This window comes from Urocitellus parryii, chromosome 2 (genome assembly GCF_045843805.1).
Source record: "Urocitellus parryii isolate mUroPar1 chromosome 2, mUroPar1.hap1, whole genome shotgun sequence".
NCBI lineage: Eukaryota > Metazoa > Chordata > Mammalia > Rodentia > Sciuridae > Urocitellus > Urocitellus parryii.
In genome coordinates, this window is record NC_135532.1 from 83,023,947 (window position 1) to 83,051,305 (window position 27,359).

The following is a 27,359-nucleotide window of genomic DNA, read 5'->3' on the forward strand; positions in this document are numbered from 1 at the left end:
GTGCCAAATACTATGTAAGACAGCAGATATAAGTAAGGCCCAATTTCTGTTCTTAGAAAGTTCATTAGCTGGGAAAAAAATCACCAAAATACAAATGTTCATGGAAAACAGAGGTATATACCAGGTACAGAGATGGTACAGGAGAGAGAGTGATGAATAACTGGGCATGGACAGTCAGGAGATGTCACAGTTCTATGAGGAGGCAGAGAGTCTGTGAGGAATCATGTAGAACCAGTTACCCCACAGACTGGAGGCTGAGTTACAACCTGGAATAGGGTCCAGGTTGGATGGAGCATAGAGGAAAGCCTTACTGGATGCTGCTCATTTTTCTATTTTGACACCCATTTGCTGTCTTGTTAGAGGAACAATTTTACTATATACTCAGATAAGGGTGATTTTGTTCCCCAGAAGACAGTTGGCAACACCAGAAGACATTTTTGTTTGACACCGTGGAGTGCTACGACTGGTGGCACCATCCTACCATGCAAAGGTCAGGCCCCCAACAAAGGTATATCAGATGGCAAACATCAACACTTTGCTGTGGGCTGATGAATACAGCCTGATGGGAGTCTTCATCAAAGCACCCCTCTGCCTTCAGGTTGCTGACCAGGACAGTCAGATGTATTCTTCCTGGAACTGGAGCCTGAGCAGATTGAGAAAAGATCCGAAGATTACTGGTGCCAGACCCATTCTGGCATCAGGACTTTAAAGGACACACCGGTTCCTTTCTGATCCCTGTTCTGATTTCTCCCTTTGATTCTGTGGCCTCCTCCATATTGTTCCAAAAAAATGCCTTTTCTGCTTTAGTAAGCCAGAGTTGGTTCTTTACCTCTTTCAAGAGGAGTCCCAATTGAGATTTAATGATGTCTGGCAGACATGAACATTTTTGATTAAGGACCAACTTTGCCAAGTTTGTTATAGGAGAGGATATTTTTCATTTAAACGATGCTGTCTCTTCTTTGATAACTAGAGTCCAGTTGAGAGACAAGACAAATTTATTGCCCAATCTCTTCTCTCCTAAACAGGAGGTGTTCCTGGCTAAGGCGAGAAGAAAGAGTCTCAGTGCCACACAGCCTGGACAGGGATGTGGAGTTTGGTTAGGAAAATGTAGGGTGGGATATCTTGATCTTGGTGGGTCCTCCTGAAACTGCTTCTGTCCTTGTGGAATCAGGGAAGAAAATTTCCCTTCAATCCTGGGTTTCACAGATCCAAGTTCCCAAGAGGTGAGGTTTGGGTGCTCTATATTGTAGGTCAGGTGAATAAAGTTCCGACACAGATCAGAAGTGGCCAGCATTTACAGGCCAAGGTGGCCAGGAAAAATGGGTCACTGGTTCTTTAAAAATCAAAGCTAATAGCTAATCACTGTACTTGGTGTAGATTAATTAATTGTATGCTGCTCAGACAGGTTTATTATATTTGAGGCCTTCAGGTATTTTAGAGACAGTTCAGTGAATCAAAAAGAGCCTCAGGCTACATGAAGAAAATATCCTGGGGGACTCCTAGTCCTAGGAGACTCACCAGCCCAGCTATGTAAATAAACAGAGGAACTACCCTGCGATTCTAAAACAGCCAGAGGGGCACTATGCTGTCTTGAATTTAGAACTGAATGGAACATTATCTGGTATACTGTGGCCTTTTACAACTTAAAATGACAGTTTAGTTCTCTTTTGACCAAACAAAAGTTTTCCTTTGAAAGAATCCAAAGGAGGAAAACAATCCCTTTTTAAACACAATTTTAGATATCTCTAAAGGCAATATATCCTAATGGTTGGAGCAAGTGTTTGGTAAGTTATCACCCTGGGCAAACCAACTGGGGTTAAGGGACCTCAGTCCAGTCATTTAACTTCCCTAAGCCTCATTTCTCCTGTAAGTGATGAAAAGTAAAATACCAGAGTCTAATATAATGTTTGAAGTTCATGAAATCGGCATCAGGTTATCTACATAGCTAAATTACTATGAGGATTAATTAAGAGTATATTTAATGCAAAAAAAAAAAACTGCTTAGTAACTGGCAATAATAACAATCAGACCTGAAAGTCTATGAAAATCTACTTCCTAGTTCAAGAGTTGAAGGATGAGGTTACTCATCATTTTTGTACAAGTTGATTGTCCTATGATTATCTGTTACTATCACAAATCTTAAAACTATAAGCTCACGGGCTGGGGTTGTAGCTTAGTGGTAGAGTGTTTGCCTAGCATGTGTGAGGCACTGGGTTCAATTCTCAGCACCACATATGACAAAGTAAAACAAAAGTCCATTGACAACTAAAAAAAATTTAAAACTATAAGCTCATGAATCATTATTTATTTTTTGAGCTTTTTTCATCAGATAACTGTCTATCCAATAAAGTAAACAAATTAAAGATGTAACTAACAGAAAAATTGATTGGTTTATCAAGCAGAGATCACTAGGGTAATGGGAAAATTCTAGAGATGGATAATGGTGATGGTTGCACAACATTGTGGATGCTTCTGAATTGTATACTGGAAGATGGTAAATGATAAATGTTATGTTCTGTCTACCTCAATTAAAATGAATAAATAAATAAATAAATAAATAAATAAATAAATAATTAAATAAAAGAAGACATTTAGAAGTACCATAACCAGAGCTTTGGATTCACCAGGGCTCTACTCTCCCACTCCACCAAACATGACAATACTGTGGATATACAGAAAAGCAGATTATTTATACAGACATGGGAATTTGTGAAAAGAAGATCTGAGCATTCCCACAATCACTACCAATTCTAAAAATATACTGTAATAGTTAATAGTTATTTTTAATGGAAAAAATATATGTGCCAAACTCAGCTCAGACTGATTGAGAATTATAGCTTCAAAGGCTGGCTTGGCTGTTTGAAAAATCTTTAGTGAATTTTATGAGATCAGAATTCTCATTCCAGATCTTTCTCCCAAGCCTGGGGCAACTGTGTGACTCGCCTTCTCAACTTTGAAGTATTCCTCTTCTACAAGGCTGTGGTTGCCCACATCTTTTGCTAAAGGTTAATTCCCACTATCTACAATCAGTTTCTGGGGAAATTAGACCATCAGCCAAAAAGTGAAATTCCTCTCTTCCTTTGAACTGAAGAACTCCACTTCTCTCTAGGCTGGAATAGTAGCTGCTGCTGTTCAAATAAGAGAGAGGCTGGAGTCATTGGTTAGATTGAAGAGGAGCCCTGCTAGAGAGAAGCTGGGCTCACATAAGAGCTTGGTTCACATGTGAGCTTATTTTAATTTAATCATTAGGTTTAATAATTCCATTCACAATTACATTTTTGGGTTATGAAACATTTTGCCTTTCGGAGCTCAATGTCTTCCTTAGACAAACACACCCACACATTAAACATGCACACACCCTCTTGAAGAATCAGTGCCTTTATGAAAAGGAAGCCTTTACCTGAGAATGCAGGTGCTCACTTCCATTTCTTTCCTCCAAAAAGTTCTCAGCTATTTTAGAAGCTATGCTGAGTAAATAAGCCAAAGATTAGGGATTCTGTTTACTTGGCTATTATTCTGGGTTGCCATTTACCTTCATTATTGAACTTATGTTGAAATCCTAAAGCTATCAAATTCTACCTCCCATTCCATATTATGCTTTTGTCATTTATCCCTTTTCTGCTGTGCAAGAAAAGATGGCTCCTGCCAAATGAGTGTGTTGTAAAGTACAAATATTTTTCTGCATGCATACATTCACATTCGACAAAATAAAATAACTTTATTTTGCTATAAAAATCTTGTACTGTATGTAAGGCAGTGAGTACCTTAGCAATTCTAGTTGGCATATGCCATCTTGCAGCTTTGTCCCCCTAATATCTTACTGAGAACTCACCAAGATCTTCTTGGAGCATAGTGTATTTCTGATAAGTTAATTCAGTTGCCAAAATTATAAAAGAGCAAGGGGAAAAAATACAGTGGAATATGCATATGCCTATTTCCAAAGCAAAAGCTTCATGGTAAAACCTGAAAAAGAAGTTTAAGGAATTACTTGCCCACAGAAGACTGAGTCACTGTGCCTGAATCTGGATCTTGATTCTAGGCCCTCGCTACTGGGTGACCTTAGGTATATAAGTTAGCAAACACCCCTTAGACAGTTTAGATAATTAAATAACACTCTGCACATCAGGAATACCCCAAAACATGCTTTCAGGTGTAGTTATTGTTATTGCCCTCATTGTTATAGTTACTGTGACTACTATAACTCTCCCCTGTTCATTCAAGTCTAAAATATAAAAGTAGTAGAAATGAGATTTACTGGTTAATATCCAACATAAAGTATCACTTATTTTTGGGAAACTGGTATGTAAGACTGTTGTGACATTTCAATAAATCCGTGTCCTAATGTGAAATGCATGTACACGTAAAGAAGACAAAAATAAATCTAGTGTTGAAATTTCTATTATTTTGAGTGTGTGACTTAAGGTTTTAAGAATTTGGAAAGCTTGATTTTGTTTAAACTGTTTGAAGAGGAAATATAAGATGAGGTAGGCCTTCTTTAACCCTACAACTTAAGCAAATGAAATGTACATTTGGTACTAGGGAAACAGTAAGAAACTAAACATGTTACCTGACATGCTCCAACTTAGGTGATGGGTCAGAAAAATAACTTGATAATGCTACTCAAATATTTGAGATGTGCAAACTCTGAGATTAAGGAGGGATTATTCTATAAGAAAAACTTTAATTTAATGTAAAGATGAACTACTAAATAAAAAAGATAACTGGGCTTAGGTATGCTAATTGCATAATCAAATTTCATTATTAATAGTGTTATATAACAGTCAAAAGGAAATCGTTTCTTTTAGAGCTAGTTGAAAAACTCAAATAAACAGCAGAGGACAGCTTATAAATGATCTTTTAGGAAATGATCCAGTTAAACCAAAAGACATTTGCTAGTCCCTATGATCTATGAGAAAATTTCCAAGTCAGTTAGCAAATGTCAATTTTACTTCTTCAACTAAAAGGTGCTTTAAATCTCTGTGATTATGATTTTAAACCTTTTATTGTTAAACTTTCCAAATGTGAATTCATCAGTATATCCCCAACATCAGTCCTGTCCAAGATATTCATGGCTCCTCACTGCCTTGGCCCTTGAATCTAGATCTAGAGCTTTAGGGAAATGACATCTGCTTTTCTAAGCTGTTTTTAGTCCACTGCCCACAGCACATTTCTAAGGTTAGAAAACCAGTTAAGAACACCATCTGTAATCAACACCTTTATAGAACATTTTAGGAATTTCCCTTAAGTAATTAAAGCACTGAAAAAATATTATTTACATATTTTAGAAGGTAGTATACGTTCATTCAACAAAAATGGATTGGTGGTATATTTTTCACCATGAGTCTACTACAAGATATTTTCTCAGTCCTGAAATAAAGTCAAACTCCAGACACGTTATCTCAAATAGTTAAACAAATGCAAAAAAGACCCAACAAATGTACATAGTAAGTAAAAAACAACAGCTTGCTACCATTCAAAGACAACATTCAAAACAAGCATTACACACCAAACGTAACCAGTAATAAAAAGAAGTTGAAGACAAAGACAGTGTCCAAGAACTGAGCTTCCAGAGGGATCCGAATAGGTACACTGTGAGTTAGTCAGACACCTCAAGGGCCCCAAAATCAAAACAGCAAGGTGACTCCTGACCATGGTATTTAATAGCCCTGCAGCACTCAGGGGCCAGTCAGCTTCCCAGACCTCCATCTCCTTATATGTGACATATAAGAACAGAGATGCTCCTGTATCACATTCAACCCACTTTCATCATTTCAATATGTCACTGCCTTTCCTGCAGAGTGGGATTTCCTTCCTGCATGCTATTGAAAACAGAGTACTGATGATCTGAAATGATTTAGGCAGGAACTTCTGATTCAGGGTTTCATGAGAAGTGCTGAACTCTGACCAGCAAGAACGTAAAGGGGAAATGCAGGGACCTTCCTCTTGGCTCACAGGGTTCCCACCAGTCCCTTCTCTCTGGTTGTATTACCACCAATACTCACTCACCCCTGGACAGAATATCAAGACATTATACTGAAATGAAAAGTGATTAAGACAAATGTAATGCCATACAGAACTGACAGAGGATTTTCAGGTGAGAAGTCAAAATTCTAGTCAGGTACCTAGGTGCATACCTACAGTCGCTGCCACCTATAACAGGATAGCTTGAGACCAAGAGTTTGAGACCAGCCTGGGCAACATAGTGAGACCCCATCTCAATTAAAAAGAAAAAAAAAGTTAAAACTCTGTCTGTTAAAACTGGGGTAGGCGGATCAAGGGATAGTAGAGGCTTCTGGGTTAAGTTTAGTATAAGAGAGCAGAAGAAAGACTATAGTTTCCTTACAAAGACTGACTTTCTTGTTTGGTGTAAAGAGATTAATATGTCACATAGCTTTTCTTGCCCTATATTGTAAAAATTACAGAGTGCTGAACAGTATCTAGTGTGATAGTTAACCTGATGTGTTATAACACCAATTTCCCACAGCAATTGCTTATTCATGGTGTTTCAGGGTTATTTTTAGAAAATTGAAAATTGCCACTCTTTCCTCAGGGCTTCACTTACAGCCACCACACACTTTTGCATACCTGTATCTTAAAAAACTTTAGCTTTAGTTCTTTGCATCTCACATTCTAGGAATCTCTTTAGTTCAAAGTTTGGCTTTTTCCTTTCTATTGTATATATACTTGAGTAGCTACTGGAAGGGTGGGTGCATCTGATCTTTACAGAATGCAACCTAACTCTACTATACCAGGTTGACTTGGTGGTCTTCCATTATAACAATTATACAATGAAAGAATGATCTATTTTACTCTCTCTTATAGAACACTGGTCATGTGTAGTATGATAAATGTCCATGGTATTTAGGAGGAAAGCTAATAAAAAGAATAGAACATGTGCCATCTTGGGAAATCAAATGGTGGCATTCACTTAGGCATCTTCTGTCCTGCTAACAAAGTCTAACCAAAAAGGACAGATGCCAGTGAAGGGGAAGGCCCGCCGGTTTCTGATCAAGGTTCAGTGGGGGAAAGGAGCTATGCAGGTGGTGGTAGGAGGCAGAGGCCAAACTCCTACCCAGATATCTGAGAGGTGACACGGTGACAGGAAGAGAACAAGAGGGAGTGAACACCGATGTATACAACACCTTTGCTATCTATAGTTTTTCTTTTACGTTATTATAGAGATTCACAAAAATATTTAGGCCTATAAAATACTTGGAAATATATTTGTGATATAAAGATTTCAGAACCAGGCAAATAAAAACCAGTTCTTGTTCTAACATTTTTTTTTATAGTACAAGAAACATCTGACTCTTGAAGTCGATTTTGATATTGATACATATGCTCAGTTAACAATCTTTATTAAAGATCTACGCATTGAGCCTTACAACAAAGCTGCAGGTGCAGCCATGAATGTGACCAGTTTAACTCCCCTCAGAGAATTAGGACTTAACTGGAGGCAGAGACCATAATAAGCTAATAAATGAAATAATATATGATAAAATTAGGGCAGGAAAGTAGGTAGAGTAAGGTGGGCAGTCAAGAAGGACAGGTAAGCCTTTTTTGTTATAACAGGGAATGGAAAAGAGTCTATGCAAGTCTGTGAACAACCCATTGAGATTTATTAGAATGATTTACTTCGAAGAGCATAGATTTGTTTGGCATGTTAGTACCTTCAAATCATCTTTTCATACTTAATAAAGCTGTGTGAGGGTTTTTTCCCCCAAGTCATTTACAAATGTGCAATACATTCTGGGGAGGGCACTCATTAGCCAAGGCCCATGGCCCTTGGGCATGCTCTGGCACTCACTAATTCTGGGCCTCCACACAGGGGGCATAGATGTCAGGCAGAACCTGTCAGGTGTTAGTACTTATCTCTCTCTTAAAAATCCCACTTGATTAAAATATTAAGAAGCAAAGAGACATTTAAAACAATAAACTCAGGAATAATCATCCAAAGGCAGCATGCATCTAACTGAGTATGCCAGTTTTTTACCATATAATGCCAATATTTAGGGATTAATCCAATTGTATAGTTAAAAGTTAACTGCATATTTTAAAACTAGAATAACTACTAATTTTCAGTGCTATAAAACAATAAAAAATGCCTTTTCTGTTTAAGTAACTATGCCTACACTTCGACAATAGGGCAAATTAATCAAGCTGATGTAGAACAATGACAGTTTATTTAGCTTTCTTACTTTAAATGTCAGCTGTACTTTTGCTGACAGACAGGACTTGCTGCTCCTTGACTGCCGTCATGTTTGTCTTGTACAAATAACACCAACATTACAGCCACACGATAAGCATATTTGGCCTATTGCCTGTTAGGTTGGTAATTGGGTTACTAAAAAAAAAAAAAAAAAAAAGAGGACTAATGTTCATTACCTAAGATGATGTATCAACTGGATATTTTGGGTCGATTTGAAAAAAAATGTGTCATCTCATCAATTAAAGCTATCTAAAGGCAAAACAAATTTGCCTTGTAAAAACCCAGGTTTCTCATCACTAGAACTTGTTGGGGCAGAAGGGCAATTCCACTCAGGGTCTCTTGGGTGATTTAGTAATTGGATCCCCTTGGCTCAGGTACTTTTGCACTGAATTCCACACAGTGGCTGACCTGTTTAGACCAGCAGGCCTCGCTTTTGCCTTTGCATTTCTACTTTATTTGTTCTCACATATTACACTCCAGGTAGCTGTTGCCTCCCCTGCTGACTATGGTGTCTCCCATGGCTCTCAGTGGCCATGATGTGGCAAATAAAGTATCATGAGGATGGAACCATGGGGGGGCATCAAAATCTTACCAAGCCAGCGTTCCCTATTACTAATATCTTACAATGGTGTGGCACATTTGTCAGAACTAATGAGCCAATACTGACAGAGCATTATTAACTAAACACATACTGTATTCAAAGCTCCTTAGTTTTTATTTAATGTCCTTTTTCTGTTCCAGCATCCCATCCAGGAGGCCATACTACATGTAGTTATGTCCTTTGGCTTCTCTGGGCTGTGACAGTTTCTTAGACCTCCCTGTTTTTGATGACCTTGACAGTTCTGAGGAGTGTTGTTTAGGTGTGTAGTAGAATGTCCTCAATTTGTTTCAACTGATATTTTTCTCATGATTAGACTGGGGCTGTGGGTTTTGTGTAAGACCACCATAGAGGCAAAGTACTCTTCTCATCATAGCACAAGAGTAGGTACTATACATATGGCTGATTATTGTTGATATTGACCATGACCACCCGGCAGAGGCAGCCTGTATCAGATTTCTCCACTGTAAGGTGCCTCCTTTTCTCCCCATTGCACACTTGTTCTTTGAAGGAAGTCACTCTGCACAGCCCATACTTCATGGGAAATTTGCGTATTGAAATTGAACTCTGCATCATTATTCATTCATATAATTGACATCAGTATGGGTCTATATTTTATACTCAGTGTTATACTGCATTAATTGATTGCTCAAATTGTCCCAGCTTTTGCCATTGAGAGTTCTGTCAGTGGGCTCCTGACTGCCTGTGACATATGCAGCATGTGTTTCTGAGCAATCCTCATTTTCTGGCATTACAACATGCTTCAGGTTAATTTTGTATCTTCCCTGCTCCAGGCCTAGAATCAGCCATTTCTCCAAAGATCCCTGGTTCTTTACTGGAGCATGGCATGATCTCAGCTGGAAATACTCAACGGTATTGAAACCAAGGTTTTTAAAGAAGAGAGCAAATGTCTTTATAAACTGCTTATATTAACCTCCTTGGGGTATTGGGGGGGGTGACATTTTGGAGTATAAGCCATGATCCTCTAGTTTGTGCTGTGAACAAAAATAATATTTAATGAGCTACAAGAGATGATGTAGGATAATTATGGCAAAACTGAATGCAAGTATAAAGCTCTGAAGAAATGTAAAGTATTAAATAATTTTAATCAGCTTAAGGTAAGGCCCTGAGGGCTTCTAGACCTTTATTCTGAGTCAGTTTGGAAGGGAGTTTCAATTTTCTGATAACTGACTCATTTATCTACTATTTCTTCTCAACTTACCTGATCTTTATTTTTTTAAAACTCTGTCTAGTTATTACTTTGTATCTCTTCTTACAAACTAGAGACATAAAAATAAAGCTAAAAGATTCTTTCTAGAAAGGAGGACAAAAATAAAAGTGTTTGATATTTACCAACAGACACCTGGAGTATTAAAATCTTTCCATCCCCTCTAAAACATCTTTATGTAGGGCTGGGGCAAGAGCACCAGGACCGATGAAGCCAGAGGCAGAATCCTGAACCTGGAGAGAATTTTTCCCCAGGATCACAGAGTTAGAAACCCATTGGCTAGCTTTGCCTCCAAAGTCTAAAGGAGCACATAGGAAACAAAGATTTACTCCTGATCCGAAGTAGTTCATCAGGCAGGTCTTTCCCCGGGCAGTGAGAATAGTTAGGTTGCAACATTAAAACAATAACACAAAAGACTTGAGGATCATTAGGGAGTAGTTCATTAGGGTACTACCAGGCCAGGCCTCAAGGATCAAGTCACTTGGTTCTCCCATTTGGTACAAAACAGGTCAATTTCAAATCAAAATTCCCATGGGCAAGGCAGCAGTGGAGAGAGTATAAACCCTGACCAAGTTTCTTTACTCACAAAAATGAGGACTGACATGACAGAGAATTAAATTAGGTAACTGCAGACAGAACCTACTTCATGACAAGTTTTTAATAGTTTCTTTTTTTCTTTTTCTGGCTATCTAAACCTAAAAATTCAGGAAGGCCCATATGCAAGAACTTTCAATAATGTAATTTTCAATAATATGAAACAAAAAAGATAAAATACTTTACAGAGGAAGGCATGTATAGTTTCTAGCCTGAAGAGCCATATAATTCCACTCTTCTATTTGTAGTAAGAAAACAAGTCTGCGCTTCCTATTAAGGCCAAAATATGACTTCCTTGCTACTCAACAAATCTTAGGGCATATTTATCTTTCTAAAAAACTATACATTTTCTAAAATGATTGTAATGGAAACTGTAAATGGATATTGTTCTATTGGTGTTAACTGGAATCTGAATGGAAACTGAACCCTGCATCAAGCTAATCATAGTACAACTTAAAAAACATTCCAGTATATATTTTACAAAATGGCAAAATGAATGGAAATGTCATATCATCATGGTTTTAAGCAAAAAAAAAAATTCAGTTCTCTTATTGCTCAGAAATATGATCCTTAACATAAGCTGAAAAACATTGTAGGGTATATGAAGGAATAGCAGAAAACCTTCACATTGACAACTGAACAGAGGACTAAACCTCACTCAGAATGTTCAGCAACAAGAAAGTTGGTTTCAGTTGGGTATTGCCACATTGGTTCAGTGGGGGAATAACCAAATATCATACTTATCATGTACATCTTTATATAAGCTATGAATGTGTTTAAAAATTGATAAGGTCATACTATCTGTAATGTTTTTTATTGCTATGTGTGCACACATGTATACACATACACATTACTTCAGAGATGGACTGATAACAGGAGAAGAGGATCAGAAAGTGTTTTGGAATCAAATCACATTATACCTCCTACAGCTCCTCCTACAGTAGCAGAACCATTAACTGCAAATCCAGTTCTATTCCACCATGGTTTTCTTCTCTAAAGAAGGAAATAGTGTTTTAAACACTATGGTGTTCTCTTCAAGTGGTATTTAGGGTGTTGAAAAGAAAAAAATGCAGACTCTTTAAGAAAGGCCCCTGCTGAGCTTCCTGTGGAGATCTCTCTGTACAGAGTTAGGCAAAGGGAACTGCTAAATAAACGCCTTGTGGCCTGGAGTTAGAGAGTAGAGACTCTTGGTTGCCTAGCAGTGGCCTTTAACTGATGAATGTGGAGCAAACAAGGGGAAAAAAGAAAAAAAAAGGAATCCTGTGTTCTCTGGGACTTGCTTTAGAAGGAGTTCTGACCACTGAGGCTCTTCTGTAAGCGGGGACTAAAACTGCAGAGGAATTCAGTGAATGAGCACAGCCAAGTTCCTAAAGGATGATTCATTCTGGAAAAGATAAGTAATCTAAAAGTGTACCCATGCAGTATTTATTATTCAAAGATCAAAAGCTGTCTCTATTTGATTGCTCTGATATATATCATTCAAAGACTGCAAGCACAATACATAGACATTGGGGCACTAAGGAATGGCTTGGAGTTCATCTGAAACAAAAGTCTTGATGGGGAAGGTAAACAGAGTTGTGATTTAGTCAGGAAGGTACATAATTTGAAGGTAAGTATTCTATTTGCTTCTTGCTACATAATAGAATTTTTTTATACTTACGTAGTAAGTAGTTAAAATATATAAAACACTTATAAAAAGTTATATTTTCATAAGAGTGATCCCAACTAGATTGAATATGCTTTTTTTATATCACAAATCTCAGTATCTTTACCAATCACTCCTAGGCATACCCCAAAATTGAGGTTATGAGCCATCATCTAAGTTATTCTGTTTTGGGGTATAGGCTGGTGGCATGAAAGAAAATGAGAAGCTACTACAGGTCTTGTCTTATAAATCCAACCCTATCGAGTGACAATAAGCATACCCTCTCTTTACAGGTCCTCCATTCATCTTTGGCAAGCAACAAATCATGCGAATTAATGAGATCTGACAGAACAACATGAAGAAAAATATTAAAGTGTAAAAGCAGAATTGTTCTATTGGTGTTAACTGGAATCTGAATACTTTAGCACCTCTGGTTTGAACCACTGACATATTTTTCTCTCAAGAGATATGTGGATTTTAGTGCAAAAAATATTAAATTTCTTAGTACAAAAATGTTTTGGATAAAGAACAGAATTTTTAACAAGACAGTTGCACTATTGTCAGGAACAGAATAGAAAAATACACTAGCCAAAAGATAAAATGTGGAAAATATTAATTTTTCTTTTGATAGAACTATATGAAAATTAATATTTATTTGTGGACAGCATTTAGAGTTTGGCCTCAAAAAGGACAGGTAAGCAGAGCTTCCAGAGGTCACACCTAACAGGAACTATCTCCAAGAGGAAGGAATTCAGGTGCATCTCTCCCATTCTCAATTCATGGAGGATTGTCTACACAGCACTGCAAACCACCAGATACACAATTTTAAATCGAGAAAGGATAGTATCTTCAACAAATGGTGCTGAGAGAACTGGAAATCCATATGCAACAAAATGAAATTGAATCCCTTTCTCTCACCATGCACAAAAGTTAACTCAAAATGGATCAAGGATCTAGGAATCAAACCAGAGACTCTGCGTCTAATAGAAGAAAAAGTTGGCCCTAATCTCCATCTCGTCAGGCTCCAAATTCCTTAATAGGACACCTATATCACAAGAGTTAAAATCAAGAATCAACAAATGGGACGTGTTCAAACTAAAAAGTTTTTTCTCAGCAAGAGAAATAAGAAGTGAGGTAAATAGGGAGTCTACATCCTGGGAACAAATTTTTACCCCTCACACTTTGGATAGAGCTCTAATCTCCAGAGTATACAAAGAACTCAAAAAGTTAAACAACAACAAAAAACAAATAACCCAATCAACAAATGGGCCAAGGATCTGAACAGACACTTCTCAGAGGAGGATATACAATCAATCAACAAATACACAAAAAAATGCTCACCATCTAGCAATCAGAGAAATGCAAATTAAAACCACTCTAAGATACCATCTCACCCCAGTAAGAATGGCAGCCATTATGAAGTCAAACAATAACAAATGCTGGCGAGGATGTGGGGAAAAGGGTACACTTGTACATTGCTGGTAGGACTGCAAATTGGTGCGGCCAATTTGGAAAGCAGTATGGAGATTCCTTGGAAAGCTGGGAATGGAACCACCATTTGACCCAGCTATTCCCCTTCTCGGACTATACCCAAAAGACCTAAAAAGAGCATACTACAGGGACACAGCTATATCAATGTTCTTAGCAGCACAATTCACAATAGCTAGATGTGGAACCAACCTAGATGCCCTTCAATAGATGAATGGATTAAAAAGTGGCATTTATACACAATGGAATATTACTCAGCACTAAAAAAATAACAAGATCATGGCATTTGTAGGGAAATGGATGGCATTAGAGCAGATTATGCTAAGTGAAGTTAGCCAATCCCTAAAAAACAAATGCCGAATGTCTTCTCTGATATAAGGCGGGGTAACTCAAAATAGAGTAGGGGGGAAGAGCATGAGAAGAAGATTACCACTAAACAGGGACGAGAGGTGGGAGGGAATGGGAGGGAAAGGGGAATTGCACGGAAGATGGAAGGAGACCCTCATCATTATACAAAATACATATATGATGGTGTGAGGAGGAAGAATAAAAGAGAGAAATGTGTCATAGTAGATTGGGTAGAGAGAGGTGATGGGGGGGAGGGAAGGGGAGGGGGGTATATAGGAAGGGCAACAGAATACAATAGACACTAGTATTGCTGTATGTATATATGTGGCTCTATAACCAATGTGATCCTGTAATCTGTATCACGTGGAAAAATGAGAATTCATACCCCATTTGAATCAAATGTATGATATGTCAAGATCATTGTATTGTCATGAGCAACTAATAAAAAAGTACACAATTTTAAAAATCAGTTGCTTACTATTATTAGCCAATTAATTTCACTTTTTCCTGGGTCAGTAGCAGACCTTTGGTTAGGTGTCCTGTTTCATAGGTTGCAGAAAAGTTTGGTTTCTGCTCTTGGAAGTACCAGGTTTGAATTCTGGCTCTTCTATTCACTGCCTTGCTCATGGGAAAGGGACCTGGTCTGTTTAATCATCTGTAAAATGGAGGTAATGATAATTTCTACCTCAAAGAGTTACCAAGGAGATTAAATTAACCAATGCCTAAAAATCATCTAAAACAATTATATCTGGGTGCAGTGGCATGCACTACAAAGTCTAAGCTACTCAGGAGGATTAGGCAGGATTCCTTCTTCCTAGGAGATGGAGGCCAGCCTGGATAACATAGCAAGATCAGGTCTCAATCAATCAAACCAGTTCTGGCTGTAGTAAAGTTCAAGAAAGGCCCATAAGCATTAATGTGCACTATTATCAAAAGATGACAATTTTGAGGCATATTCCACTAATGGCTACTTGGAACTGTGGGATCAGTGGGTGTACTGACTTGTTTCATAAACCTGTTGTGGTGTTAAACATATGGAACCTGGATGAATACCTGTCCCACCTGAAAAAGCTGAATGAATAAATGCAAACACCACAAAAGCAGGATTTCTGTACTTTACCTCTTACATTTAAAATTTTGCCTAGCATGTTATCAGCACTCAATAAACATTTGATGAATAAATGAACGGTTGAAGGCAAGGATCTGGAGGAATGCTAAAAAGGGTAATAGCAATTAGATTCAACCTATATAGGCAAGGACACCTTTAAGTTAGACCAATTACTATCAGGACCTACTCCATTGCTACAATGAAAATTACACTTCCCCAATATCGGGAGTTTATTTTCTAAATGCAATTTTGTCCAACAGTCAGAAGGTTTAGCAGCAAATATTTGTTAATATATTGAGAGTATTCAATAATACTTGCATCTTACTAAAATATTTGGGCAAACATTCCACAAAAAATCATAATGGTCACTTCCAATTGCAGTTAAAATTTTCTGTGAAAATATTCATATATAAAAATAAGCACTCAGTGGTTGGGGCTGTAGCTCAATGGTAGAGTGCCTGCCTCACATGTGCGGGGCACTGGTTTGATCTTCAGCACCACGTAAAAATAAATAAATAAAGATCTGTGTCCATCTACAACTAAAAAAAATATTTAAAAAAACACTCAAAAATTTCATAGGAAAAAAGACATTGTATCTGTATCACAAAAAAGGTGATTTAATTAGGTTTTATTTTTCAATAGGTAAAAAATCTACCTTGGTGCCTTGGTATTTCTAAAGAAAAAAAATAAAGAAGAAATAAATGAGTTCTCTATGCTGAAAACAATAAACTGGGGGGAAAAACTCACATTATGACCTGTTAAAATATAACATTGCATTTTTTGAGAATTTTAGGACTAATTTAACAATTTTCTATTAGTATCTCAGTAATATTCTGAAAGTGGAAACTAAAACAGAAAACTCATAGAATCTTTAAAAAGAAGGAAACACAACAAGCATACATCAAGGAAAAGTTTCTACATTTGGTTTTGTTTTACCTTGAACCATGAGCATGGGCTCCTTGCCCCCGCCGTGGGCCAGCATCTCCCTGCGATAGCGCTCCCCAGCGGCCCTGGAGAAGAGGAGAGTGTTAGCCACACTTGCTGGAAGGGCTTGCTGGACTCCATGGACTCCCATCTTGAGTTATTCAAAGGAAGCCACTCTGGTGCCACATTCAGAAAACTTTCCACCTTATGACAAGTCAGCCCTAGATTATTTTCTTTCTTTTAAAAACTGAATTCTGATTTCTGAATGATTCTAAAATAAATACATAAAACCAGGTGTGATACATTCACTGTTATCAGGATAACAGAATTTTTGGCTTTCTGTTTTTTTAGCATATAGAAAGGATTATTTAGTTTATGTAGTATAGAATAAGTAAAAGATGATATCCTATTCTGTACAGCTTTTAGGATTATTTTAAAAGGAGGTTTGAAATTATTCATGCCAGTCTTTACTTTCTGAAAAAAATTTGAGACAGCACCTAACAAAGACAGACAAATAACACTCTGAAATAAGAGTGCAGGAAAGACAGCTGGCAGGAGAGGGTAGGTGACAGCAGCAAACCTCAGCCCAGAACCACAGCTAAAGGACCAGAAGACTTGACGGTGTATGTGCTAGTGGTGAAGGAAGAGACGGAAATGCAGGTGGTTCTCAGCTTCTCAGATTCTTCACCAGTGAGCTGCACCTATGTGACACTGACTTCCACAGAGAACACTGTACATCTGTCTATACACAGGAAGGCAGGTTTGGAAAACTTTTTTTTTTTTTTTTTTTTTTTTTGTGGTGCTAGGTATCAAACCCAGGGCCTCATGCATGCTAGGCAAATGTTGTACTAAGGAGTAGCACCCACTGCCCCTTAGAGACTTTTCTTCCTTCCTTCCTTCTTTTATTTCAGTATTAGTGATTGGATCCAGGGGCACTATATCACTGAGTTATGTCCCCAGTCCTTTTTCATTTTTTTTTTTTTTTTCTGTAACAGGATCTTGCTAAATTGCTGAGGCCAGCCTTGAACCTGTGGTCCTCCTGCCTTGGCCTCCCAAGTCACTGGGATTACAGCTGAGACTTTTTATAGATTGAAATTCCCCACATTAATGACACTTAGAAACAAACTAATGCTATTCCTTTATGTTTTGTGGAAAATATTATTCTTTTAACACAATTGACTATACCTTGTGATGAGATGACTTAGGTAAATTGAGATTATTTTCATTCCACTGGCTCTGGAACATCTTTATACCCAGGTAACTTGGTGAACCTATATACATGGTCTCTAATTGGACCTTTTGAGAGCATTACAGCATCGAAAGCATGTTGGCATCAAATAGCACAGTCACACCCTGAAATGAATGCTAAGGTAAGGCAGGAAGACTGCACAGAGGTATGGCCCTCTCATGGAGGGACAAGAGCCTTGCCTGACCCCGGGTCGGGTGGCTTAGGGTCCCCTTCAGGCCACAGGAGGCAGCACCCCTTTTCCTGCTCCAAGCGTGCCGCCACTCTTCAGGGCCTGATGAAGGCTCTCTGCCTGATTATTGATCACAAGCGGGATCAAAAGGACCCTTTGACAGAGGTTAGGAATTTTCTAGTCTACTGAGCACTTTTACTAGCTTATTTTTATGTGTTCATAAAAGTATGGCAACTACATGTCTAGGCAAGAATGCACACATAACTAAGATACAAATATTTGGAAATATATGTTTTTAATAGTATGTGGTTTTCTAGTATAGTTCCTTCAAACAAGATAATATTTTGCCCATTTTATAGAAATCTCCAGTAAAGAGTTGCAGTCCCTGGAACTGATTTACTATAGTCAAGTTTGGCTGTAGATCCTTTGAAAATAATAAAATCCAAAGAGCAGACCAAGTGTCTGCAGTCTGCAAAGGGCAAGACAAAATAACATGTGGGTACCAAGCTGTAAAACATTTAAAAATTCTATGACATCAGATTTAAGTTCAAAAGATTTTAGAATTGAATGTGACTATTAACTGCTGAGAAAAGCCAAATCTGTGTCAAACTGTTTGAAAGCTGAGAGGTGTGAAAGAGACAGGCAGGAGCAAGGAACTGGAAGAAGACCGAAATGACCATCGACCATTGTCAACAATGAAGCCCTGAACAAATCACTCTCCTCTGAACCTCAGTTTACTATAAAACGTAGCTGTTGAAGCCAAACTGCTGTGAATGTCATATGTCAACTCCAGGGCACGCTAAAACTCTAACAGGATGTGTATTTTAAACCATGTTAAAGTGGTGAAGATAATAGTCACCCACCAGAACTGCCAGAAAGATATTTGAAGACATGTTTATTTGGGTTGTGAGGAGATATGACATCAGATCATAATTACTGGTTTACTTTCAAAGGAAGCACCTTCTAAGGCATTATGAGACCCAAACTTCCCTTTCTATTGGTTTTTACTGTTGGAGGGAGTCCTGTGAGGAGTATCCCCGGTATCTCTCCTCTCAATGCAAGTACTACCAGTATTTCCTAAGTGAATGGGAAAATAGGACTGCCTCTCCCAGGTTTCTACACTCCTATTCCCCTCTCCTGCCTCTGTTCTGGGGGAGGCGGTGGGCATGATCTGTTCATAACTGAAACTGACCTACCCTGTTCCCTTACTCAATTGTTAAAGGTAACCAGATTTGTGGGCTGATCTGGTTTTTTTGTTTGTTTGTTTGTTTGTTTGCGGGGGGGGGGGAGGGGTAGAGACAGTGAGTGAGTACCCTGGATTGAACTCAGGGACACTCAACCACTGAGCCACATCCCCAGCCTTTTATTGTATTTTATTTAGAGATGGGGTCTCAGTGAGTTGCTTAGTGCCTCACTTTTATTGAAGCTGGCTTTGAACTCCTAGATTCTCCTACTCAGCCTCCAGAGCTGCTGGGATTATGGGTATGCGCTACTGTGCCTGGCTTCTTGGGATGCTCTGATGAATTATGCTTCTGGGAGTGGACCAAATACCTTAGTCAACCTTCTATTTTGGAATGCACCAGACTCTGTTGTCTAAACCACAGATTAATCTGATGATGTACACCTGAGGCAAGGTGGGGGCCCTTTGATGTCAAGGCAGAAAGAAATGCATGCGGGAATTCAACTGCCACCCATGCTATCTTGGTGGCCACCAGGAAGGGCGCTGCATCAGGGACTGTCAGTGAAGCAGCCCCTTCTTGAGACTGTCCCTGCCTTCCATGGAGACTGTCTCCCCAGGGAAGGAAAATGTTCCAAAAGAAGACAGAGGGGTAATATCCAGAAACAAACCATGTTACTGTCAACAAACAATGTTGCTGATGGTGCTGCTCCCAACTGGGGAAGAGTTAAAAAACCTTTGTTGGGCAGTAGAGAAAAAAACTATATCCTCGTGGGTAAAACTTTAGATGCGTGTGCCAAAGTCAAGAAGCCTGTCAAAAGTGACAGGAAGCTCTGAAAGCAGAAGGCACTGACAGCAGGAGTGGCTGGAAAAATGGAGAAAATACAAGGGAGCAGAATGGGAAAGCAGCAATGGGTTGTCTTGTGCAGAAGCCGAAGAGTTACACGGGGTCAGTGGAGGCATGTGGAGGGTACCAGGCAATTCTACAGAACACAAAGTTGTGGAGTAAGGTGGAAGTTCAAGGCCACCATTGCCTCAGGAAGAGGCTCACTGGAGGGCAGGGCCCCAAGATGAGTCTGTCTCACAGAGTTCCCACTTCCTGCCAGGGTCACCTGGGTTCCAAGTGATTGACGTTGGATATAGTGTGATAGGGATTACTGTGGTTGAAGGAGGCAATGTTTTATAAACTTACACAGCCCTTATTACCTGTTAAAAGGATCCTGTAGAAAACATTCCTTCCAAACCATGGACGCTACAGCTCTGGACATCAGGTAAGAGTAATATTTGGCACCATAGCCCACAAGGTGGCTGAATCTCAGCTGCCAGGCCTGCAAAAACAGAAAGACAGCAAGAGAAATAATCAGTCTTTGCATTTTAGGAATATTATATATGAGAGCACAATGGAAATATATAAACCTGTGCATGTTTTAAGTTTCTCCTACAGAGCTATGTCATTCACAATATTAATATTTTTACATTTTATACACTGTTATGAGCTCAATTGTGTCTCCCTAAAATTTATATGTGAAGCCCTAACATAAGGCTGGTACCCTCAGAAAAAGAAGAAATTTGGACAAAGATATTAGAGCATGTGCAGAAAGGAAAGGCCATGCAAGGATATAGAGAAGGCAGTCATATGCAATACAAGAGAGAGGCCTTAGGAGAAACAAACCCACAGAAACAAATGCAGAAGAAATTTCATTTGTTTAAGCTACCCAGTCTAGGGTATTTATTATGGCAGCTCTGGCTGACTAATACATACACAAAGAAATTCTTAAATGATGTGAATATAATCTTCAAACAGATTTTCATGTGTGTGTGTGTGTGTGTATGTGTCTATCTATCTATCTATCTATCTATATACACATATATACATATACCTCCAAATATGTTTAACTTTCTTAATTGAGTTTACTTAAACTAATTTTAATACATTTTATTTCATTTGACAATTTAGAAAAAAAACTCATGAGTTTACTTATTTTTAATAATTTGATAAGTTCTACTTTGCAATGACCATTTGCTGCAAGAACTGTTCTTCAGTTCTGGACTGGTTTTTCTAAAGCTAAAAATATCCATATTTTATCATAATTTAAAAAATTTATCCATTTATTACTTCTAATTAGGTATATATGACAGCTTAATGCATTTTGATTCATTTTACACAACTGCAAAACAACATTTCTCTGGCTGTACAAGATGTAGCATTGCACCATATGTGCAGGTCATACACGTACCTAGGGTAATGATGCCCATTTAATTCCACCATCTTTCCAGCCCCCATACTCCTTCCTTTCCCCTACCTCCCCTTTGCCCAATCACAGTTCTCCCATTTTTCCCATGGCCCTCCCCCCATTATGGATCAGCACATACAGAGAACATCCGACCTTTGGTTTTTTGGGATTGGCTTAATTCTCTTAGTATGATATTCTTCAACTTCATCCATTTATTTGTAAATGCTGTAATTTTATTCTCTTTTAATGTTGAGTAATATTCCAGTGTGTATATATACCACAGTTTATTTATCCATTCATCTACTGAAGGGCATCTATGCTGGTTCCATAGTTTAGCTACTGTGAATTGAGCTGCTATAAACATTGATGTGGCTGCATTACTATTATTTGATGATGAGTCAAAAAGGCAAGAACATAAGAAAAATGGGATAGAATTGAAAAATTGTTTATATGAAGGCAGAGAAGCTGGAATCTGAGTTTTTTTTTTCCCCATAAATAAAAGACTAACACTATGAACCAAAGGTAATCCCTGGCTTCTGCAGCATCTTGATGAAAAGATGAAGAAATTCTCAGGGCTCCCTGCCTTCCCTAAGCCTGTTCAGCTTATTTTCTAATCATGACAAGGAAGAAACTGCCACCACTCACGTGCTCAAGTTTGTTACTCTGGGTTTCACTTCTGCAATAGAAATGTAGAGAGGAAAACCCAGGAGGATGGCAAGAGGGTTGATCATGTAGCAGGCCTGGACTTTCACAGTTCTTTGGACAGCAAGGAATACCTGGTCGTGGGCATCAGAGAGAATTTTGAGAGAAAGCATCCATTCTTTCTGAGAACAAGGATGTAGCTATTATAAGAAAGGCCATGTGAATTTTCATGGGAGAATACTGTTCCAGTGGAAACTTCCAGTCCCATAATATTGCTCTTTCTCTGTACTGAAAAATTGAAAACCCCCACACTCTGGCCAGGAAGAGGAGGGCCACACAGGTACAGATGCATAAGAGCAGGACAAGTTTTTCTCTTTGTAAAACTGTCTCAGCAGAAGCTGGGTTATGAACCCTATTCTCAACACTTGGACTTTAAATTTTTTACTTTTCTGAAATGAATTTAATACATGGTCTTCTACTCTCTTCTAAAATAACCTTTACCTGACATTAAATTTTTTTTGTAAAAGAACCAGAGCTCTTAAGATCAATAACGATTCCATAATCAATCTCGTAACTCCCTAAAAATATAAATAAAGTATGATCCACACTATAACTCTTGAAACTAGAGAAGCATGCAGTCATACACTTCAATGGTATACTTTGTCTGACATTTAAATTTTTTTAAAAATGGGATTTTCTTTTGGGTGATAATCATTCTCTAATTCTCTAGGAAATGAGATATAAATAAAATCCTTGCTCCAACTCTATGAACTAGATAAGCAAAGAAACAAATATTTCTGAAAAGATGGTTCTGTCATCACAGAAGTGCGACTAATCTTAGGACATTCTCTGAGCCCCCTACTCAACATGCAGTGGGTTTAAAGATATGGCCATGTGGCAGTTACTCTCTAAATGTGTGCATTTCTTTAAGATAATTAATCTGCCTGGACTGGGCAGGTTAGGGAGGTATGCAGGAGTACTCCAATCAATTTAAGCCGACAATAACCCTCAATGTCTACTCTCCCTTTTCTGCAAAAAGATGATTGAAAACAAGGTGGGCACCCTGGGAGTCCTGTGCTGAAGGGAAGAACCATGTCCAGTACCTGCCTGTGAATGCACCATCTGTGAAGGCAGTGTCTAGCACTGATGCTATGCAGGTACACTTGCACAGCTGGCTGTCATCTCCCTCTCAGCCACAGTAACAAGGCCTGAACTCTATCTATCACAAGACACTCCTCACCCCAGGCACACCAGGCACACTGGCTCCCAGAGTCTCAAGAGAGGCCGTGCCCTTGTGATGGGAGAAGCTGTGCACTAGAAATGTGGCCCAAATGTCTTCAGTCAGCAGAGTCTCTCGAAGCAAAGAAGCAGAGAGGTAGACAGAGACTTTTCACCCTATTTAAAGGCTAGTAGTATTTAGAAGAAAGTAAACCACCCAGGCCATCTATGGTCCAATTTCAGAATAGCAAACTGTGACTGACTACATTTTTAATTTAAAGGGTTGGGTCTTTGGAATTCACTTATAATGCACACACAGTTCTGAAGAGTCTGTCTTATTTAAAAAGGAGTCTTATATATTTTTGATGTTATTCTGAAAACTCAGTCTGCTAAATGTTGCTTAAAATGTGGACCATTGGTGATCTTTCATACATGAAGCAATTTGGAAGAGATGATATCTTTTTTTTTTTTTTTAAAGAGAGAGTGAGAGAGGAGAGAGAGGAGAGAGAGAGAGAATTTTTAATATTTTTATTTTTTAGTTGGCGGACACAACATCTTTGTTGGTATGTGGTGCTGAGGATCGAACCCGGGCCACACGCATGCCAGGCGAGCGTGCTACCGCTTGAGCCACATCCCCAGCCCGAGATGATATCTTTAGTAATAGGACGTGGCCTGAAGTTATATTGGCTCTGGTGCTATGGATCATACAAGCATCTCTCAGAGTGCAATACATAGCACACAGTTAGGGAGCTTTCTCTTTGAAATGTTTTCTTCATGGTGATCTGCCAGATCTAGTTTGTCAGCCTTTGCAATATATGCTGAATTTAACTTTGTTTAGATTTGACCTGAATACAGTTTTGTTTCATCTTGAGAGCAGGTCTACTTCAACAGCATCCTGATTTGAGCTTTTTTTTTTTTTTTTTTTTAAAAAGTCTAGGTTTCTTAGTTTCATCAACTCATAACTGAATTCCATATAAACAGAGTAGTAAAAATAAGCCCTTTCAGAACTGTAGACAGAGACATCAGGATTTCTGTGACACACCACTGCCTAAGCTGCCACATCTGCCTTAGAGTATCATCCCTACCTGGACACAGGTATTCTCGCTGTGTCTTGCTCTTTAATTACAGGCTTGAGTTTGGTGCTACACCCTTCCAGACCTTACAACCTGCTAAATCAATTATACCTACTTGACACCTTTCATCAGAGGTTTGTAACTTTATGGACAACTAGACCTACAAATTCCACTGCTATTTGAACACAACTGCTGAATTCCTTCTAATTTAACTTAACATTACATCCTTGTTTCTATTTTACTCTTTCATCTGAAAAAATGTAAGACAGTATTTCAGGTTAAGCACTGGAATTAGCTCATTTTCTTCCTTGTAAATCAAAATTTTCTTCTTTTTAGGGGGGAATTGTCAAGCAGACAAGTGTCCACCCTTCCCTCAATGTTTGACAGACAGGTCTGGTTTCAAAAACAAATGATGCAAACGTCTTCATAATTTTCCTTGTATTCTTGTTAGAAATGCAGACATTCAAATCCTAACACTATCCCAAGGCATGGTTATCTAAACTTGTCTTGGGTTAGATAATCTCAGTGAACCCATCTGAAAGACAGAACATAGAGCTGGTGGAGCAGCATGTCAAGAGCCCCGTGGGTAATGTTATTTGCCTTAGAACTCTTCAAAGAACGTGAGACCCTTTGAGAGTTTTTATTTGCCTGTTTCTCTTCTCTGACTTTATGATTTTCTAGGAATGGAAAGGCAGCAATGTAGCTCTTTACTATTTTCCCTTTCAAACCTGGAATAGGAACTAGAGGGAGGAAGTACTCGCTCACCACACATTAAACACTGAGTGATGAAACCAACCATTTCTCTTAATTGCACTATTAAATGGAGCATCATTTCTTCATTTCCAGTGATACGTGTATAAATGCACTTACCTAAAATATATTTTAAAACAATCTTATTATGAGACAATACAAACTGCTTCCTTAGTGTGTGTCATTCTGTACTGAAATTTTCTTTAGATCATGAACCACATGATCTGTCCAAATATACACTCAGCACCGTACCTGTCAGAGCATAACAGAAATTTAGTAGACTCTGCCGGTTGGCTGGCTGGACAGGTGGGGGGACACTATGTGATTCTTTCAGACTGATGTTCATACATGATATCTGTCTCTAGCCCACTCACCCTAGAAAGCCTCTTGTATTAGTGGAAGGAAGTTATAGCCATGTTGGGAAATCCCACTGTCGGACATCTAGGGGTCCTCTAGAACTAGGAGGGAGTCTCTGGAACCTGGGAGGCCTGCAGGACCTGAAGAAGGGGTCTCTATAACCTGAGAGAAGCCATTATGACCTGGGCAGGGGGCTACTCTAGGATCTGTGGGCCATCTATAGATAGCAAGAAGCCTGTCAGTCCCACCGCCACAAAGAAATGAGTTCCACCGACAACCTGGTAAAGCAGTCAAGCCCCAGATGAAACCACAGCCTGGCTGACATCATTGCCACAGCCTTCTGAGGCCCCAAGCACAGGAAGTGCTAAGTAGTACAGATGCCTGACCCCCAGGAATGTGAGATGTACACTGTTGGATGTCACTATGTTTATGGTGACTATTCCACAGCAGTAGAAAACTAATATCATAACCTTACTGTTTTAAGAAACAGCATAAGAGAAAAAAAAACCTAGAAATACTGGAGGGGTACCTATACTTCTTAAAGGCCTTTCCTGTTAGCTTGGAAAAACGTAAAAATTAGAACTCTACTTTGGACAAAATAAAAGCCATGCGTTGGGAAGATGCCAGCTTACCAGACCTATCCACTCACCTTTGGCTTGTGAGATGAAGGAAAGAAACCAACTGTACATCCACCCTGATTTCAATTACTGACACCCGCAACAAGCCACATTCCTGTTACATCAGACACCTGTAATTTTCCACTTCATTTCTACCATATCTGCTAAAGCACATATCAAAACACACCACAGAGCTATTTTTTTACAGCTGAAAATGAAGTTCTTACACAAGCAATAATAGAATTACAGACTAAAACGTTAATCCTGCTCTCTAATATGTAAAAATATGTATCAGACATACATCCTTGTCAACAATGGCATATAAAATCTGAATAATTTATAAAAATATCATTTCATGAGAATCCTACAACATCCTAATGACAACTAAGAAAATATTTTCTATACTAATGACAGAATTATAACCTACTTTAAAGAGACTAGGCCCAGTGTTATAAAAAAAATACTTCCTAACAATCCAATTCTCTTTAGGCAATTAATAGCAACAGGACAGGCACACTGCTTATATCCTCCTTGAAGAAAAAAGGAACAATAAAACAGCATGCCCTTGAATGTCCCCTTTCTGTCCCCAAGAACCTAGCCAAGTTAAGGGAACAATAGGAGCAAATCTGGGCTAGAATCTCCAGATATCTTTAAGGACACTGGCTTTCTCTCATGTATTCTGGGATTTCGGGCAAGCTGGTGTTCTCTGTAGAAAGCTGCTTTCTGCATGTATACCAGACAGTTCTCCTTGGGATGTTGGTCCATACAAGGAGCAGAGCAGGCAAATATTGATGATGTCATTGGTTTTGCAACTTAACCTATGAAATACTTCCTGCCTGCAGTAACTGCTGCAGACAAGAGCACCGCTGAGTTCCCCGCAGCCTCTGGACAAAGCATTGTGAGGAGGAAGAGTCGTGACTTTCTGGCTAGGTACTGGAGGAACTGCATGTAGCAGAGGTATATCTGTGCAGTCTTTCACCACCAGACCTCCCGGTAAACATTTCTCAATAAACCCTGTAGCTTGTATCTCATCTTTGTGGGCCTTCCTTGCCTGTCCCATGGCCCTAGCACAACGGGGTGGTAGGTGGTATAGTGCTAATGATGCACAACATATTAAATAGGAGTCTTTTTAGTATGTCAACTTCAACTGTCAATTTTATTTATATATGAATTTTAAAATTTTTGTAAAACAAAATCCCTGGAAATCTAGCCTTACACACCTATCAAAAACTAACATATTAGAAGAGCAAGGACTAAAACAAAACACATTTATTAGGTGAAATATGAAAAAGTATACTGATCTAATTAAATGAGATAATAAATGAAAAACAAGCAACAAGCCCAGCTGGAATTAAGGAATGTTGGCTTCATTCCTTCCTAGTAAAAATTCTCAACATGGCTTTTTCTGTCAACTGTAACATCTCAAGAGAAAAAGGTAGATTGTCCCTTCATTCTAGAGAAGTCATGGTCTAATAATAGAGAGGATTCCAGCTTCCATGGCCAGGAAGGCACTGGAAAACAAGGGAGACCTTGGCAGGAATAGCTACCGTCAGGGCAGTCTTTGGTAGTTAGTCACATGAGACAGGTGTAGTATAGGCACCAAAAGAAGAGGGTACTGCTTTTGTCTTCATATGATCACATATGTTAGCTTGGAAAAAACATAAAAATTAGAACTCTACTTTGGACAAAATAAAAGCCATGTGTTGGGAAGATCACAAACTACCCAGCAAA

The 27,359-nt window shown here is 38.7% G+C and overlaps 1 protein-coding gene across 1 annotated transcript in view; it reads right to left on the reverse strand.

Annotated features, from left to right (window-relative positions):
* Window positions 1-27,359, reverse strand: part of Mipep (mitochondrial intermediate peptidase) — a 146,232-nt gene that overhangs the window by 6,463 nt on the left and 112,410 nt on the right. Inside the window, exons 17-18 of the mRNA XM_026394942.2 lie at window positions 19,944-20,065; window positions 16,155-16,228 (exon numbers count right to left, since the gene is read on the reverse strand). Coding sequence (XP_026250727.1) covers window positions 16,155-16,228; window positions 19,944-20,065 — 196 coding nt within the window. The remainder of the gene's footprint in view (window positions 1-16,154; window positions 16,229-19,943; window positions 20,066-27,359) is intronic.